Source organism: Calonectris borealis, chromosome 13 (assembly GCF_964195595.1).
Source record: "Calonectris borealis chromosome 13, bCalBor7.hap1.2, whole genome shotgun sequence".
Lineage (NCBI taxonomy): Eukaryota > Metazoa > Chordata > Aves > Procellariiformes > Procellariidae > Calonectris > Calonectris borealis.
Window position 1 is genome coordinate 8,434,552 of NC_134324.1, and position 13,441 is coordinate 8,447,992.

The following is a 13,441-nucleotide window of genomic DNA, read 5'->3' on the forward strand; positions in this document are numbered from 1 at the left end:
CAGGGCAGAATGTTGTCCCTGGACGTGAAAGAGAAAGGGAAAATGAAGGCCATGTAATCCAAAGCCACCCGTACCGCCCTGAGCGCCTTTCCGGGCGCTGCTGGGGGAACTGCTGCTTCTGTGTAGCAGCTCGGGAGATTTTACGTTACCAGGTTTGTGCATGGTATTTAATGCCCGTTATCAGTATGAAAACAGTACATAACAAATGGTTAGCACACACAGTTCATATTTAATAAAAATAGGAATATTGAAATAACCCCACTCCATGACATGAGTTTAGCAGACATGGTTTTTAAGACTCAGATCTAAGTTTAGTTGAATTAAACAAGTCATAGTTGCAGGTGAAGAGCACAGCAGCTTCATCTCTCTATTCTTAAGCCCGGAAATACCAGTAGCGGTTCTGCAGAAATGCAATGATTTCATTCCTGCTTGCAAGTGAAAATGCAAAGTAATATAAGAGTGGTCAGAGAAAGTGACACCTGTGCTGAACTTTACTACTTTATTTCCATTAGCTTTGGTGATAGAGCTCATGGGAATGGAACTGGACATTTGAACATCTGGTGTAACACTATAGAGGACAGATCTCCATCAGGAAATCACAGGTCTAAGAACCTTCCTTTCCTTACAGTTTCTGACCAGCATGACCTAACCTTTCTCCATCCACTTCAGCAGCCCTTTCCCTTGTCCCCAATTCTTATGATGCAAAATGCCTAATATTCCTTCTTTTATGGGTGATTTTCACAGCTGGATCTTCACGTGGTGATTGCTGTTAAAGATCTCACCCACAGGTTCCAGAAGAGATCCCGTATCTACGCTAGCATTTAACTGCTGGCAAAGTTTAGTTTAAATTTCCTCTCCCCCCAGTCCTTTGCAACAGATCTCTGTAAACATTCAAGCTATTGGCATAGCAGCCATTCATTGTCTCTTCATTGTGAGACAAATTTTAAACGTGAACTTGGAACGTATTATCAAATACAAAAGCATAACTGGTATAAGGAACATTAAGCAAGCCACTGAAGACAAGTTTATTGCTGTTCATCAAACATCCTTCCATCGCAACTAATCATGAATACGCCACGTCTCCCCAGCTCCCCCGCAGCAGCGCTGTTTATAGTCCTCAAGGAGGTTTACATAGGTAGGGGCACAAATCCCATAAACACACCGCACTTGACTCCCACCCTCGCTGTGCATCAGCAGGGCCTTGTTCTGGCACTTACATTCAGGAGTGAAGGTGAGGCTGTATCTGTTCAACACTGTTCAAGCAAGCAGAATGAAATGTAAAACATCAGCACTGAAATCCCTCCTTCCTTTGAGGTTCTGCTATAACTTGTCAAGTTTTACTTAAAATACGACAAACATGACATTCTACAAAGTCTGCTGGATTTGGGTGGTTATTACAGGAAGAGTCTTACATGGGAGATGCTTTACTTTGTCTGCTCTGAGTCTTACTGGGAGCATCACAAAAATGCAATGTAGATGCCTATACACGCACTTCAGAAAAGCTAAACAGCCTAAATTTTTGCTTTTTTAAAGAGGGCAGGAAGGCTTGAGTATCTGCAACAGAATAGGGAATGTTTTACTAAGCCCATTGTTCTAATGAGAATAGACGAATAACAGTTATTTCCACATGACAGCTATTATTCGTAAGTTAGTATAAAATGGGTTAGAGATCAGACACCAGTTACTGGTAATCTTAAGTACTTAAAATATCCATGTCCCCATACTGACCATTTCATCTTCAAAACCCATGGCTGATTCAACACAGAGTGGACAAGATCTTCACCCATAGTTTAAAAGCTCCCAAAGAGCACTGAGAGTCACTGGAAAACCACATCACTACAGCCCATTCTGTGCCCAATAAAATTAAAACCAAGAAGTTTGTCTACTATTTTCTGGCTAGGGCTTACACCACCTTTAAATTGATATATGCTCATAACAATTCCTATTTAACTTATAGCCTGGTGGCTTTCTCTAGAAGTGCCAAGCCAAAAAGACAGCTTGCAGCTTTTTCTTGGTCAAAAAAAAGATGGCACAAAATTCTGAGGGCTTATGTCCAGATTCTCTGCAAACAGCACAAATCTCAGATCTGGGGCCAGCAAAAACATTTAGATGTAGAGGACTTCAAGAGGTGAGATGGGTAGTTGTCTCCTAGGCAGGGGGAGTGCAGCAGCAGCAGCAAATCTCACGGGTGTCCATGGATGGGAAAACAACAATGGACAAACTATTTTTAAACATGCTAGCACTCCAATATTAGTCAGTCAGGACACTGCCTGCCCCAGCTCATCCCTGTAGCATGTAAATAAAGAGCATCCTTAAAATTCACTTTAATTCTACTCAAACGTACAGCCCATGACAGACCATTACAGCAAACTAATTGCCTTTGCCATGACAGCATCCATCTATTTTGAATAAATGAGACCAAAACTCAAGCCTTTTTCTGATTGTTTTAGATACACTCTATTGCTCTGCAACATTTTGTCTCCACCACAAAGACTGTTGAATTATGAATTATGCCAGGTTTGCATGAATGGGGCCTATTACAAAAACCAAAGTTCTTCACTGATAACTGCATGAGAATGACTGATTTTACTTTTATGGCTTTGGCTCTAGACTACAAGCAAGCTTCAGAAACTTGCTTAACCCAGTTTCTACTTTTTAGCTCACCAGTAGTCACAGTAAAAGCACCATAAATACAATTTTGCAATTCATTTTACTTTGCCTCTTGTGAAGTGTGTATTTATTAATCTGGCAAATTTTCCTGCTGGGATTTTATGCCAATTGTAGCTCCAAATTCTCTCATGAATTCATTTCCCTTTGAACATGTAAAATTCAAAAGCAGCGTCAGGCAACAATTTTTTGGTTTGTGGTGTTTCTTTTTTTTTTTTTTTTAAGTCTCCAATATATGCCCCCCCAACTTTAAATGTAAGATTTAATAGGAAAGACCTTTTTAAACAGAGCAGCACCAATTTCACTATTAGCATGAAATGTTTAACAGAGTGAATGGTGCTCTTGAACCAGCAGATAACTGTAAGCCGATTTCTCTAATGGCAACTCTGTAGTTTCCCACCTCTGGAAGGAAACAGAAAGGAAATAGAGATTTTGGTGGTTGGAGGGGAAAACATTTGGGAGGCCAAGCTGCCATCAAGAGCATACCTGAACCTCACTTGAAACAATCTTTATTGTAGCCAGCTCCTGGAACACTAATGCTTGGCTCTTTTTATTAAGTTGTCTAAAGCCTCATTTTTTTGCCAGAGGGACCGTTCAGAAGATGTAGCCTGGTACTTATCCCAGCTTACCCAGGTGATCTGTCCCACACTTAAGTAACCTAGGAGGAAGAACTACATGTAGAGGTGAGACTTGAAATCCTCATACCAAAGATTGCATTTTGAAAAGGATATTAAACGTCAACTACAATTACCTGGTATTCGTATGACTACGAAAAGATATGGAGTCATTTTGGGTCTTGTTAAATTGTGGGCTTAGACATTGAAAAGCAGCTTCCATGAAGAATGTTTCCATATGCCAGTTAATAAGCTTTGAGTATTTCACCCATTAATCTGAGTGAATATCCCCTTATTCATCTCCAACGGGGTCAGTAACATGGGCACTTGAATTACGTACTGCAGTGACTCTCTGCTCAGCTTCAAGTGCAATTCAAGATTTTGGGGAGCCTCTTTAAAACCTGGACATGCCTGAGAGAAGAATGCTTGCAATCTTGTAACTGAAGGGGCTATTAAGATATTCATCTCACGTAATCCAGCATTTAAGCACAAGTGCTGCAGAGCAGGAAGAAAGGCTTCACCTTCCAGAATCACCCATTCCCAAGCCCACTCGATTCACAGCTAACTTCCCAAAAAGCTGCACAAAGTCTTCACAGAAAGAAGAACAATGAGATTTGTGTTTCATAGGGCTAAGGAAAAGGTTTTCACTCTTTGATAGAAAGTAATGGTTTGCCCAGAAAAAAATATTTTGAGGAAAGTTAGAGTAAGCGCACAGCTGAGGCACAGGTAGTGGGAGCAGCAGCTTCACAAGGCCCTGTCCATCCCCCAGCCATGGACTGAAGTGACCTACCAGTCCTTCTGCTTGCATAGACAATTTGCAGCCAAAGTCACAGCCACACTGCTTATAAACAATATAAAACTCGAGAGCTATCAACTGGTCAAACTAATGTGATCTCTGTCCAAGTAGTGAAGACCTAATTAACAAGAAAGGAAACAAGTCAGCTAGAGTTGTGCAGTTTTATTTGAACAAAAACCAGTGTCGATATTTTTAATAAAGTCTACATTACACTAAATGCATGTACATTTGTAAGAAGATATCTAGTTGTAAAGAAGGTGCAGGATAATATGTACAATCATAGTTAAGTTAAAAAAATTCACATTTTACATAGATTTACTTGACAGCCCTATGCTTTCATGGTATATAAATGATAACCAAAACAGGTAACAAAAAAAAAAATCACAAGGAATTTCAGCTGGAGGACTGTATAATGCACTCATTTTTCAAATAAACTAGTTCACAGAATTTTTATTTGTCCTAAATCAAATTTTGGATATAATTTTTAGAATTATTAGAATTAAACATATTCAATGATGTAAACATTTTTCCAGTGGTGCCATTTCCTTCCATAAAAATCTGTATTTTATACTGTAGTCTGCTCTTCAGCTTTTACAAATTAGAATAATTACACAGGATGTTTTTCAATACATGGTAAAAATTATCAAACAGCAAGGGAGCTATGTTCAAAAGACACTTTGAAGCTTTTCAGTCCACTTTCACTACACTGTAAATCTTACTTACAAACCAGAAGCAGGCAAAAAATCCAATAGTCCCTAAAATGAGAAAGTGAAAATGGTTAGTTTATCTTCCAGTTTGCTCTGAGAGAAAAACGTAACAAGTACTTCCCAGCAGGACAGAATATAACATTGTAATCCAGCTAACTATCCAGAATAACAGCACTTGTTAAAATTAACAACACACATTCACCCCTATGCTAAGTTACTGATTTAGCTCAAAGATGACTTTTAGGACCAGGCTGCTTGATGTACATTTAAACCACTGAAGGTGAAGCTACTCTCATCACTAGCAGGCACACAGTGCCATTTAAGAAACTGACTTTTACACACACACAAAGTCAACACCTACCTGTGTTTTTTAGGCCTACAATAGTTCACAGCCACCTATGAATTATGACACAAAACAAGGCCTTGGGAAAAATCATCTGGCTGGGTTTTCTGTTCATCGTGCTCTATTTACACTCGAGAACAGGGAACTTCTTACGCTGCATATCCTGTTACTTCCTTTTGCTAAAGCAATGCTCTGAGTGCTGTAGCAGTTGGGAGCAAGCATCAAATTAAATTAGCAGTGACACAAACCAAAACACATAATTTTGTGTAACATGTATTCAAGCTGCGGATTTTCTTGTCACAGGTCACTATAGATAATAAAAACATACACTAATTTGGGCAACTGAACAAATTCATGAACAAAGAAATCCAAAGGCTATTAATTACAGAGACACCATTTCAAGTGCTAAAAAAGCCCTTGAACCACAGCTGATGGGAGGCTGGGAGAAAGTACCAGTACACACTTGCCCTGTTCTCATACTCCCTGCTGCTAAGGTGCTTGGGTAGCAGACCTGTGGTCTGGTTTGGTATAGCCTTCCTTGATTTCTTACCAATCCAGTTTTTTAGTCATCCAACCCAACAGTAGAAGAAAAAAACCCACAACTACCTTCTGGAGGGACTTTGGGCCACATGTCAACTCCTGTGGCTCGAGTTAGCACAGTGCAGAGTAAGATGATGGAGAGAGGAGATGACACCGAATGAGATTACTCTATACCAATTTTCTATTTTTAAGCTGAAGAACAAGTCTGCAATTTGCACTATTATGGGGCAACTGCAAAGACATTGTCCATCACATTTATTTTTAAATTACTTTAAGAAGTTAGTATGCAAGGAGACATTGAGTACCATACAATTAATTAAGTCTTAAACCTCTAAGGGAAGCGATGCATTGTTCCTCATGCTTTTACCTAGAGGTAAACTGCCGCACAGATGTTAACCCTTACCAGCGAAGAAAAGGGAAGGTCTCAGTTTCAGCTGAATTCGCTCTCAAAGACACAGCTACGTGCCAGCCCTGTGACAGCCCTTACCAGCTACAGTATAGGCAGCTGCAAGATCATACACTCAGCTCCACCAGTTTTACATTCATCCCCTTCTGTTTGTACAGCCCATGTTTAACATCAGCTCCCACTTTTTTCACTATTTCATTGTGACTGGTTTACTAATTAGGAGGTTCTTTATTAAGCACTTCTCTTTTCTACATTCAGTACATTTCTGTCTTTCAGACCACATCTATGCATTTGATAAGTGAGGAACCTGTCTTTGGATGCTTATTATCTATATGCCAATTCTTGTATGCTTTGTGCTACCATGTATATTTGCAGTTAAAGGCTTTTTGACAGCCTGCTATTATATGCTACAGATTACCCTTTCCCTCCAAGTTTGCAGTTATCATCCTCTGAAACAGTAGGAGACAGCAGATTTACTGCTGTTGATAGGAGATCAGACACCAACCACAGAAGGAATTTAATTCCTTTGTAGGCTCGATATCGCTAAGTCTTTGCAGTTTATGGTCAATTCTCACTCCTTCCTACTGTGTCCAATACTCCGATACCAGCATTGTTACTCTAAGCCTTACTCGCATGGTTTTTTCCTAATAATGGTTCTCAGCATCTGCTTTCTAGTTGTTTCTATAATATAGCCCACTTTGAGCCTTTTATGGCTTTGAAAGCAATGTTTCTTCCAAATGTTTAACAGATGAGGTATCTTAAAAATCTATCTGCTGTTCTAGAACAAAATTGTAATATCATAACAAAAACAAAAACTAAAAGAATGAGATTTTCCACACAGTTTTCTGAGCATGCCATAACTTAATATGGGAACACACTCTAAATCCACAGTATTTTCCTCCAATCCTTGTCACTCTGAATCTTTCTGATACACCAGTTTTCTATAAAACATGGCCTCATTCATAGCAGTATCTGAAGACTTCATACTGTGAACAAGCATTTCATCTATAAACAGATTTTCACAGGTTTCAGTAACATTGATTTTCAACTTCCCTCCTAAAAAAAGTCTGTTTAGCAAATCAAAGACCAAGTACCCCCTGCTCCTTTTTTAAACTTTATCAGAAATTTTGGCAATGTAGTGGAACTAGAGTAAGACTACGTTTCCTAACACAAGCAATAAGTGGTAATGTTTGTCAGACACCAGATTTGAACCATGAACTTACAAGCTCAGGAGAGAAAGGCTAGACTCATCACCAAAATACAGCCTTATGCAGTCAGTACCTTCCCTGGTCAGCAGAGTTTCCTTCTGTTGTTACCTCCACATCGATAATTAGGGCTTACCAGTATTGTAATTTCTTCTTCCCTCCCATGAACAAATGTATCCTACAAATTCCAGATGTGGATAGCTCTATGGATCAGAAACTTCAAAAAGAGTATCAAACTAAGGACCCCAAAAGTACCTCTCCTGAACAGTATACTTGACGCTCAAAGACCAAAATGGTTTAAAGGTGCTGGCAGAATCACAACTAGGTTGAAAATCTACCTCAAGAATCCAACCGCAGATTTTAGAAGTGAGAATTAATCACAGCAAATCAACTAGGCGTTTTTAGTGCGCTTTTTTTTTTTTTTAAAGTAACATGGGCCAAACGCTCAGACTAGGAACTTCCAAAAGCTCAGGTCAGCACAGAGTTGTGTTGATATCACAAAATCAGTATTAACAGGAAGAAATGAATGTAAGTTAAGGAAACATTATTTATAAGCTGCTTTAAGTTGTACAGCTACTTTACCTACAGGATTGCTTATGGTACTGCAGCAAAAAACTTTTTTTGAAGAACGTAAGCAGTACAGTGCCTGGTTCCACTGAAATTCAGTGTTTTTTCCACCTCAGACTTGGGGATGTTTGTGATTCCATGAACCGCTAAGAGGTCCACAAAAGGTAATTGAGTCAAAAAGCTTCCCATTTTCTATATAGGAATAAATTTCCCAATCAGAAAGGGATCTGCAAATGAATAATAATTGGGGGAGAAGAACAACTCTGAACTAGTTTGGCTTGTTTGAAAATTCTAGCTAAAATATGTTTTCTACATTTTAGCTCATTTCACAAGTTCGCCACTTGTTCCAAATTTTAGCTGGGTAAGGGAAAGTTATTAGTAAACTAGTTTAAATTCAAAATTAAAAACAAGGATTATTGCACAGAATAACGCCAAAATACATTAAGCAGACTGTTCTGCTCTATTCATTTCTTCTAGCTTTATTGTTTAATGAAGAAAAAAGAATTCAAAGCACGAACAGATTGTAAGAAAGCAAATAGAAAAGCGCTCCGCACTTGGCTGATACTTCTTATGTACCTTAAAAGCTCTCTGTATCATACTGGTTTCAATCACCGCACAGTGGTGGGTGCTTCAGAATCTCGGATTCTAAACACAATCTACCCAGAAGATCAAAACTCAATTTTGAAAATGGCATTAACTCACAAGTGAAAATGATGTTCAAAAATAGAGGTCACTGTAAAGCAACATGCTTTGACTACGTTCAAGCATTTTTTCGTCTCCTAGCATAAAATGCATGTAATCATGTAGCTATCCCCATTCAACCACACTTATTATTTCTTGAAAGATTAGCCGCACTTTGTACATTAAAATAAAATTGTCTTGTTTGGGTGTGCACATTAATTGTTAGATTTCACCAGTCAGATTATATTATTGTCGTTGTTGCCATCCAAGCATTCAGTTCCTATTTATTTATTCATTATGATCTCTTTTGTAATGTCCACAGTAACACAACACACAGCCACATAGGAGGTATTAACGCTGCCCTTTATATTTCTGTCACAGTTGCTGAGACCTAATAGGCAAGAATAGAGAAAACCAAAATACCTAGTGCTAACTTAAGTGGAACAGATCAAGGTCTCATTTTGGGAACATACATACAGGAAGAACGCTATCAATGCAAACAGTGTGTAAAGTTAGCAAACTCCCTCACCTCCATAAACTTGTGAAGGACTGAACCCTTGTTTTCCAAAGCAAGTGCTTTTAAGGAATATTTTACAAAACAAAGCAAAGTTAGATGTCTTCTGCTTGAGTCATCTATCTAGAATAGCTTACACTTCAGCCCAAAAATCAATCATCAAACTAAATATGGGAAAGAAGTTTATCACAGCATTTTACATTGGCAAGGATTTATTACACACTCACAATATACCTATTATACCCATTACCTTTCTAGTGACTAGCTATTCTATAAAATGTAAAAAAAAAAAAAAAAAAAAAAGAAAAGGGACCATGTAGCAGCTTTCCTCACGAACTATGAATGCAGCATAGCCATCACTATTGTGGTTCTATTTAAAAAAAAAAAAAGACACCGCAAAAGTAACAGCAGCACAGTTTATTATTGTATTTTTGGGGTCTCACTGGCCTCCACATCAAGAACTCCAGGATCAGCATATCTGAAGCTTTTAATACCATTTCAGCAGCTGCCATGACAATTTCAATTATCATTTTATATATGAAAGGGATATTTTTAATTCTACCAATTTGCATCTCGTAAGTGAAATTGAAATTGGCAGAATAGCAACTAACCTATGCTAAAACCCAGACACATATTAACATATTGCTTTAGTTTAAAAGTAATTAAAACATTTTAGACTATAGTTTGGGTCTTTTTAAAATATATATATAGATACATATTATAGAGGACATCTGGAGCTTGTCTGTTTCGCCAGGATTTAAGAAGGGGTTTAACTGGCAATATGCCAACCTCTATGTTTGCCTTCTAATAATTAAAAAATAGAAGAACTAAATCCTCCTCTTTTTTTTCCCCCACTACTTCTTAAAACTTTAGTTTACCTTCTTTTGAAGAGACGCAGGTCTAAATAACAAACAACAATAAAAATCTAGCAATAAGTGCCAGTTAATGTTATTAAATATAATTTCTGCAGAGTAATTGCTTTGTTCAAACACATACAGTAATTTTCTTCAGTGTTTTATTATGAATGGTGCTTTTTTTGCCTCATATCAACTAGTACTAGAGGTAATAAAGATGAAGGAGGTCCTTCTCACTACTGAACTGACAAACTTGAAGTCCGATGCTAAGACTTACTTTCATTACTTGTTTTAGCCACTCTTTAACTGCATCAAAGGAGTTAAGTGATGCATTTCATAAAGCCAACACAAAGTAATTACAGCAGGTTGCAATAGTCAGGCAGAAGATGTTAAGAAGTAACAGTCCAAACCATCATGCCATCCACAGAGAGATCCTCCATTACATATCTTAGGAATGAATGTAAAGGTTGGTTTTATGAACAACACAATATATATGAACTAGCATTTTCTCTAGTTCTACCACTGCAGTATTTCATGATGCTAAGCAGTCTGATACATAAAAGGTCTGACTTCATGTGTTAAAACTACATACACAACAGCAGCAGTATGATGAACACCAATATAAAATGCTCCTGGCTATTTTTAAGGGCCAGTACCCTTCAAAGAGCTTCTAATTTCATCTAACACATGGTAAGATTTCACAACAAATCAACCTCAAAACTATAGTTTGAGCCAAGGGATTATGAACATTAGAGTATTTCTGTAGAAGACACTTAGTCTGCAGACTAAGTGTAACAGAGTAACATCAGAAAAGCTGGACTACTAAAAATGGAGAACCGTATTTCAAATAGGTTCCTCCAGTCAAGGTACATTCCTGCCATTAAGAAGTGGTGCTTAATGTGCAGGTAAGACCACCTCTAACAGTACTAGAACTCTCTATTGTCAACATTCACTTTTTTCCCAGCACCAGCCTGTTTCACTTGCTAATAGTGAAAGCTGAAAACATCTTTTATTCTCCACATGTAGAGTGCAATATCTCTAACTATAGAGCTTCTAGAACCAATTATAATATCCAGAATCAAGTTAAACACCCCGATATCAAAGTGAACAAGAACGGCACTTTGAAAATATAATGGTTTGAACTCACTGCTAATATAATATGCAATAAAGGAAAATTAGTTATACTATAAATATATGTAATTTCAAGTTAGAAAAAAAACCCTTAAAGAATATCTTACTGTGATGTGTGGTGTCACAAACCATAAAAGTAACACTGCCTAAAGAGTCATAAATTGTATTTAATGTTTCGTATAGTCTAAATTTCACTTAATGTTTCTCATTTCAAAAACGGAAACCCCTGCATTCATTTTAGTTTGAACAATGTACTTACCTGTGAAAAGGAAAAAAATCAAGACCATGATCATTGTGTAACCGAAGTACAAAATGGTGCTAGCAGTTCCTGTTATCTGAAGTTTAGAGAAGAAGTAATGAACTGCATAGATAAAGAGATAAACTGCTGTAAAGCTGCTTGTCAGGAATGATCGCCACCACCAATGATAATCCTGAAAGAAACAATACACCATTCAGTAAGAGACATCAATGTAGAAAACAGAATATAAATAAGCTGGTTAAAAAATAACATTGTCTTATGAAATACATTTAATTCTTCAAAAAGAGAAAAATTCCAACATAGCACATAGCTACTTTTTTCTTTCTCAAAGTCAGTTGTATTGCTTCTACTATGAACATGAAATTATTCTAAGATCAAGGCTGTTTATTTTTGCTTATCTGCTGCCAACGGTGGATTTTGAAGCAAAAGGCACATTTCAGAAGAGTGTCTAAGATAGGCACGGCAAGGGCTGACAATACAATCCATTCACAGTGTCCAGCACATCACAGTATATGTGAATACCTCAACTCTATTTCTAACATCTTCCAGCTACAAGTGGTATTTACATCAAAATTGTGCTTTTTACCTCTGCACACAGATGGAAGTAGCACAGCAAAACTGTAGCCTCCGAACACGTAATTAGAAGAATTATAAAAACAAGGAACAGGAAACCAAACATGTAGTACATCTGATGAGACCTAAAATAAAAAATAAATAAAAACAAAGAATCCAATTTTTGGTTGAAGTTCTCCCAGTTAATTTACAATGTTACCTGGCCAAATGCTAAGCTAATAAAAGAAGAAAAAAAAAAATCCACACCACTGGGGTAACTTTGTCTATACCACTATTGGCTGATTCACAAACAGTTTTTTTTCCTCTATCTGAATGTACTCTGTAAATAAAACCACTCCTTCACAGAGCAATGCTCAAAGTCCTCAATAATACTTCCCTTGAAATGAGCTTCAATCAGCTTTTACAGAGAACAGTTACGGGCAGTTTCCAGAATTGTTTATCACTTCAGGTCTCCTTTAGCTTCCGCGAACATTTGCATCACCTGTACTCTTCCCCAGTTACAATACCCTCTTCCTTCCTACTACTGCAGCTAAGTTTTCCAAATGTCCCTGCATCTCCTCACTACATCCAACCAGATGCTCCTCCACTTACAGTCTATGCCCAGACCAAGTCTGACTCTAAACCAAGGGCTAACCAAATACCAAAACACTCAAAAAAATAAATTCAAGGGAAATATACTTGTTTACTTTTAATCTGGTGTCTTTCAGATAAGGAAAGTAACCAAATCAATTTTATTGAGTGACGGTGACAATTACTGCAGAGTAAGATTTGACAGAGGGAGTGGAAGTTGCACATTCCCTCCATGCTTCCCTTCCGTAGGACAAATAAATGAGAAACAAGTTGGGAATTCAGTAATTTCAACTCCTAAAGCCCAGAGTGTACCTATTTGTCAGCTGATTACATTTCCCAGCAAAGCTATATTACACGGTTTCTACTTTTGTTGAGGACTAATGTGAAAGGCTAACATATCTAATATATTTGCATTTAAGAACTGATTTAGAAAACTGTTCTGTACGAAATCTCAACATAAACAGAAGACACCTTAAAAACTTGGCACCTTCAGGTTAATATTTTCCATTGAAGAACAATATATTAAACATTTCATATTTACATTGTGAAAGTTATGAAAGATTGCACTGGTTTGATTTTCCATGCACCTGCTTGACTAGGTTTTGACAAGATTTAGGAGTGGTGTGGATGTTTCACAGGGGGTGGAGTCTTTGTTTTGCAGAACATGGAATCCCAAACTCTTGATCTGATTCTGATTTAACACCTGAAACTGCTAGATCATATTAGTTTCATAAATCATAATATAGTTACACAACAGATTAAGCTCCACCTAACCACAACAGCATGAAACCATGTTTGTGCTGTTCAGAGCCAGAAAGATAAAACAAGGAAAGAGGACTGAAATTTCATGCTTTGCAGTTGTCAGTAAGAACAATTAGTTTTATAATTTCTAAGCACAGGAATAAATATGCAGATTCTGGAAATTCTACAAAAGTCTGCAAGAAGATAAAAAATTTTAAGAATTGGTTTATTCCTCATATTCATTAGTTTGGGATGTCCAAACTCAACTGTGTG

The 13,441-nt window shown here is 37.5% G+C and overlaps 1 protein-coding gene across 5 annotated transcripts in view; it reads right to left on the reverse strand.

Annotated features, from left to right (window-relative positions):
* Window positions 1–990: 990 nt before the first annotated feature.
* Window positions 991–13,441, reverse strand: part of LOC142087617 (transmembrane 9 superfamily member 2-like) — a 35,207-nt gene continuing 22,756 nt past the window's right edge. Inside the window, exons 15-19 of one of the 5 annotated variants that reach the window (XR_012675529.1) lie at window positions 11,871–11,982; window positions 11,285–11,456; window positions 4,801–4,832; window positions 4,072–4,195; window positions 991–3,692 (exon numbers count right to left, since the gene is read on the reverse strand). Coding sequence is in view for 3 of the 5 variants with exons in the window: in XM_075162008.1 (XP_075018109.1) it covers window positions 4,160–4,195; window positions 4,801–4,832; window positions 11,285–11,456; window positions 11,871–11,982 (352 nt within the window). In the remaining 2 variants the exon portion in view is untranslated. Of the gene's footprint in view, window positions 4,196–4,224; window positions 4,833–4,860; window positions 5,899–11,284; window positions 11,457–11,870; window positions 11,983–13,441 lie in introns of those variants that run through there. The other 4 variants (XM_075162008.1, XR_012675530.1, XM_075162007.1 and 1 more) reach the window with 4 other exon arrangements.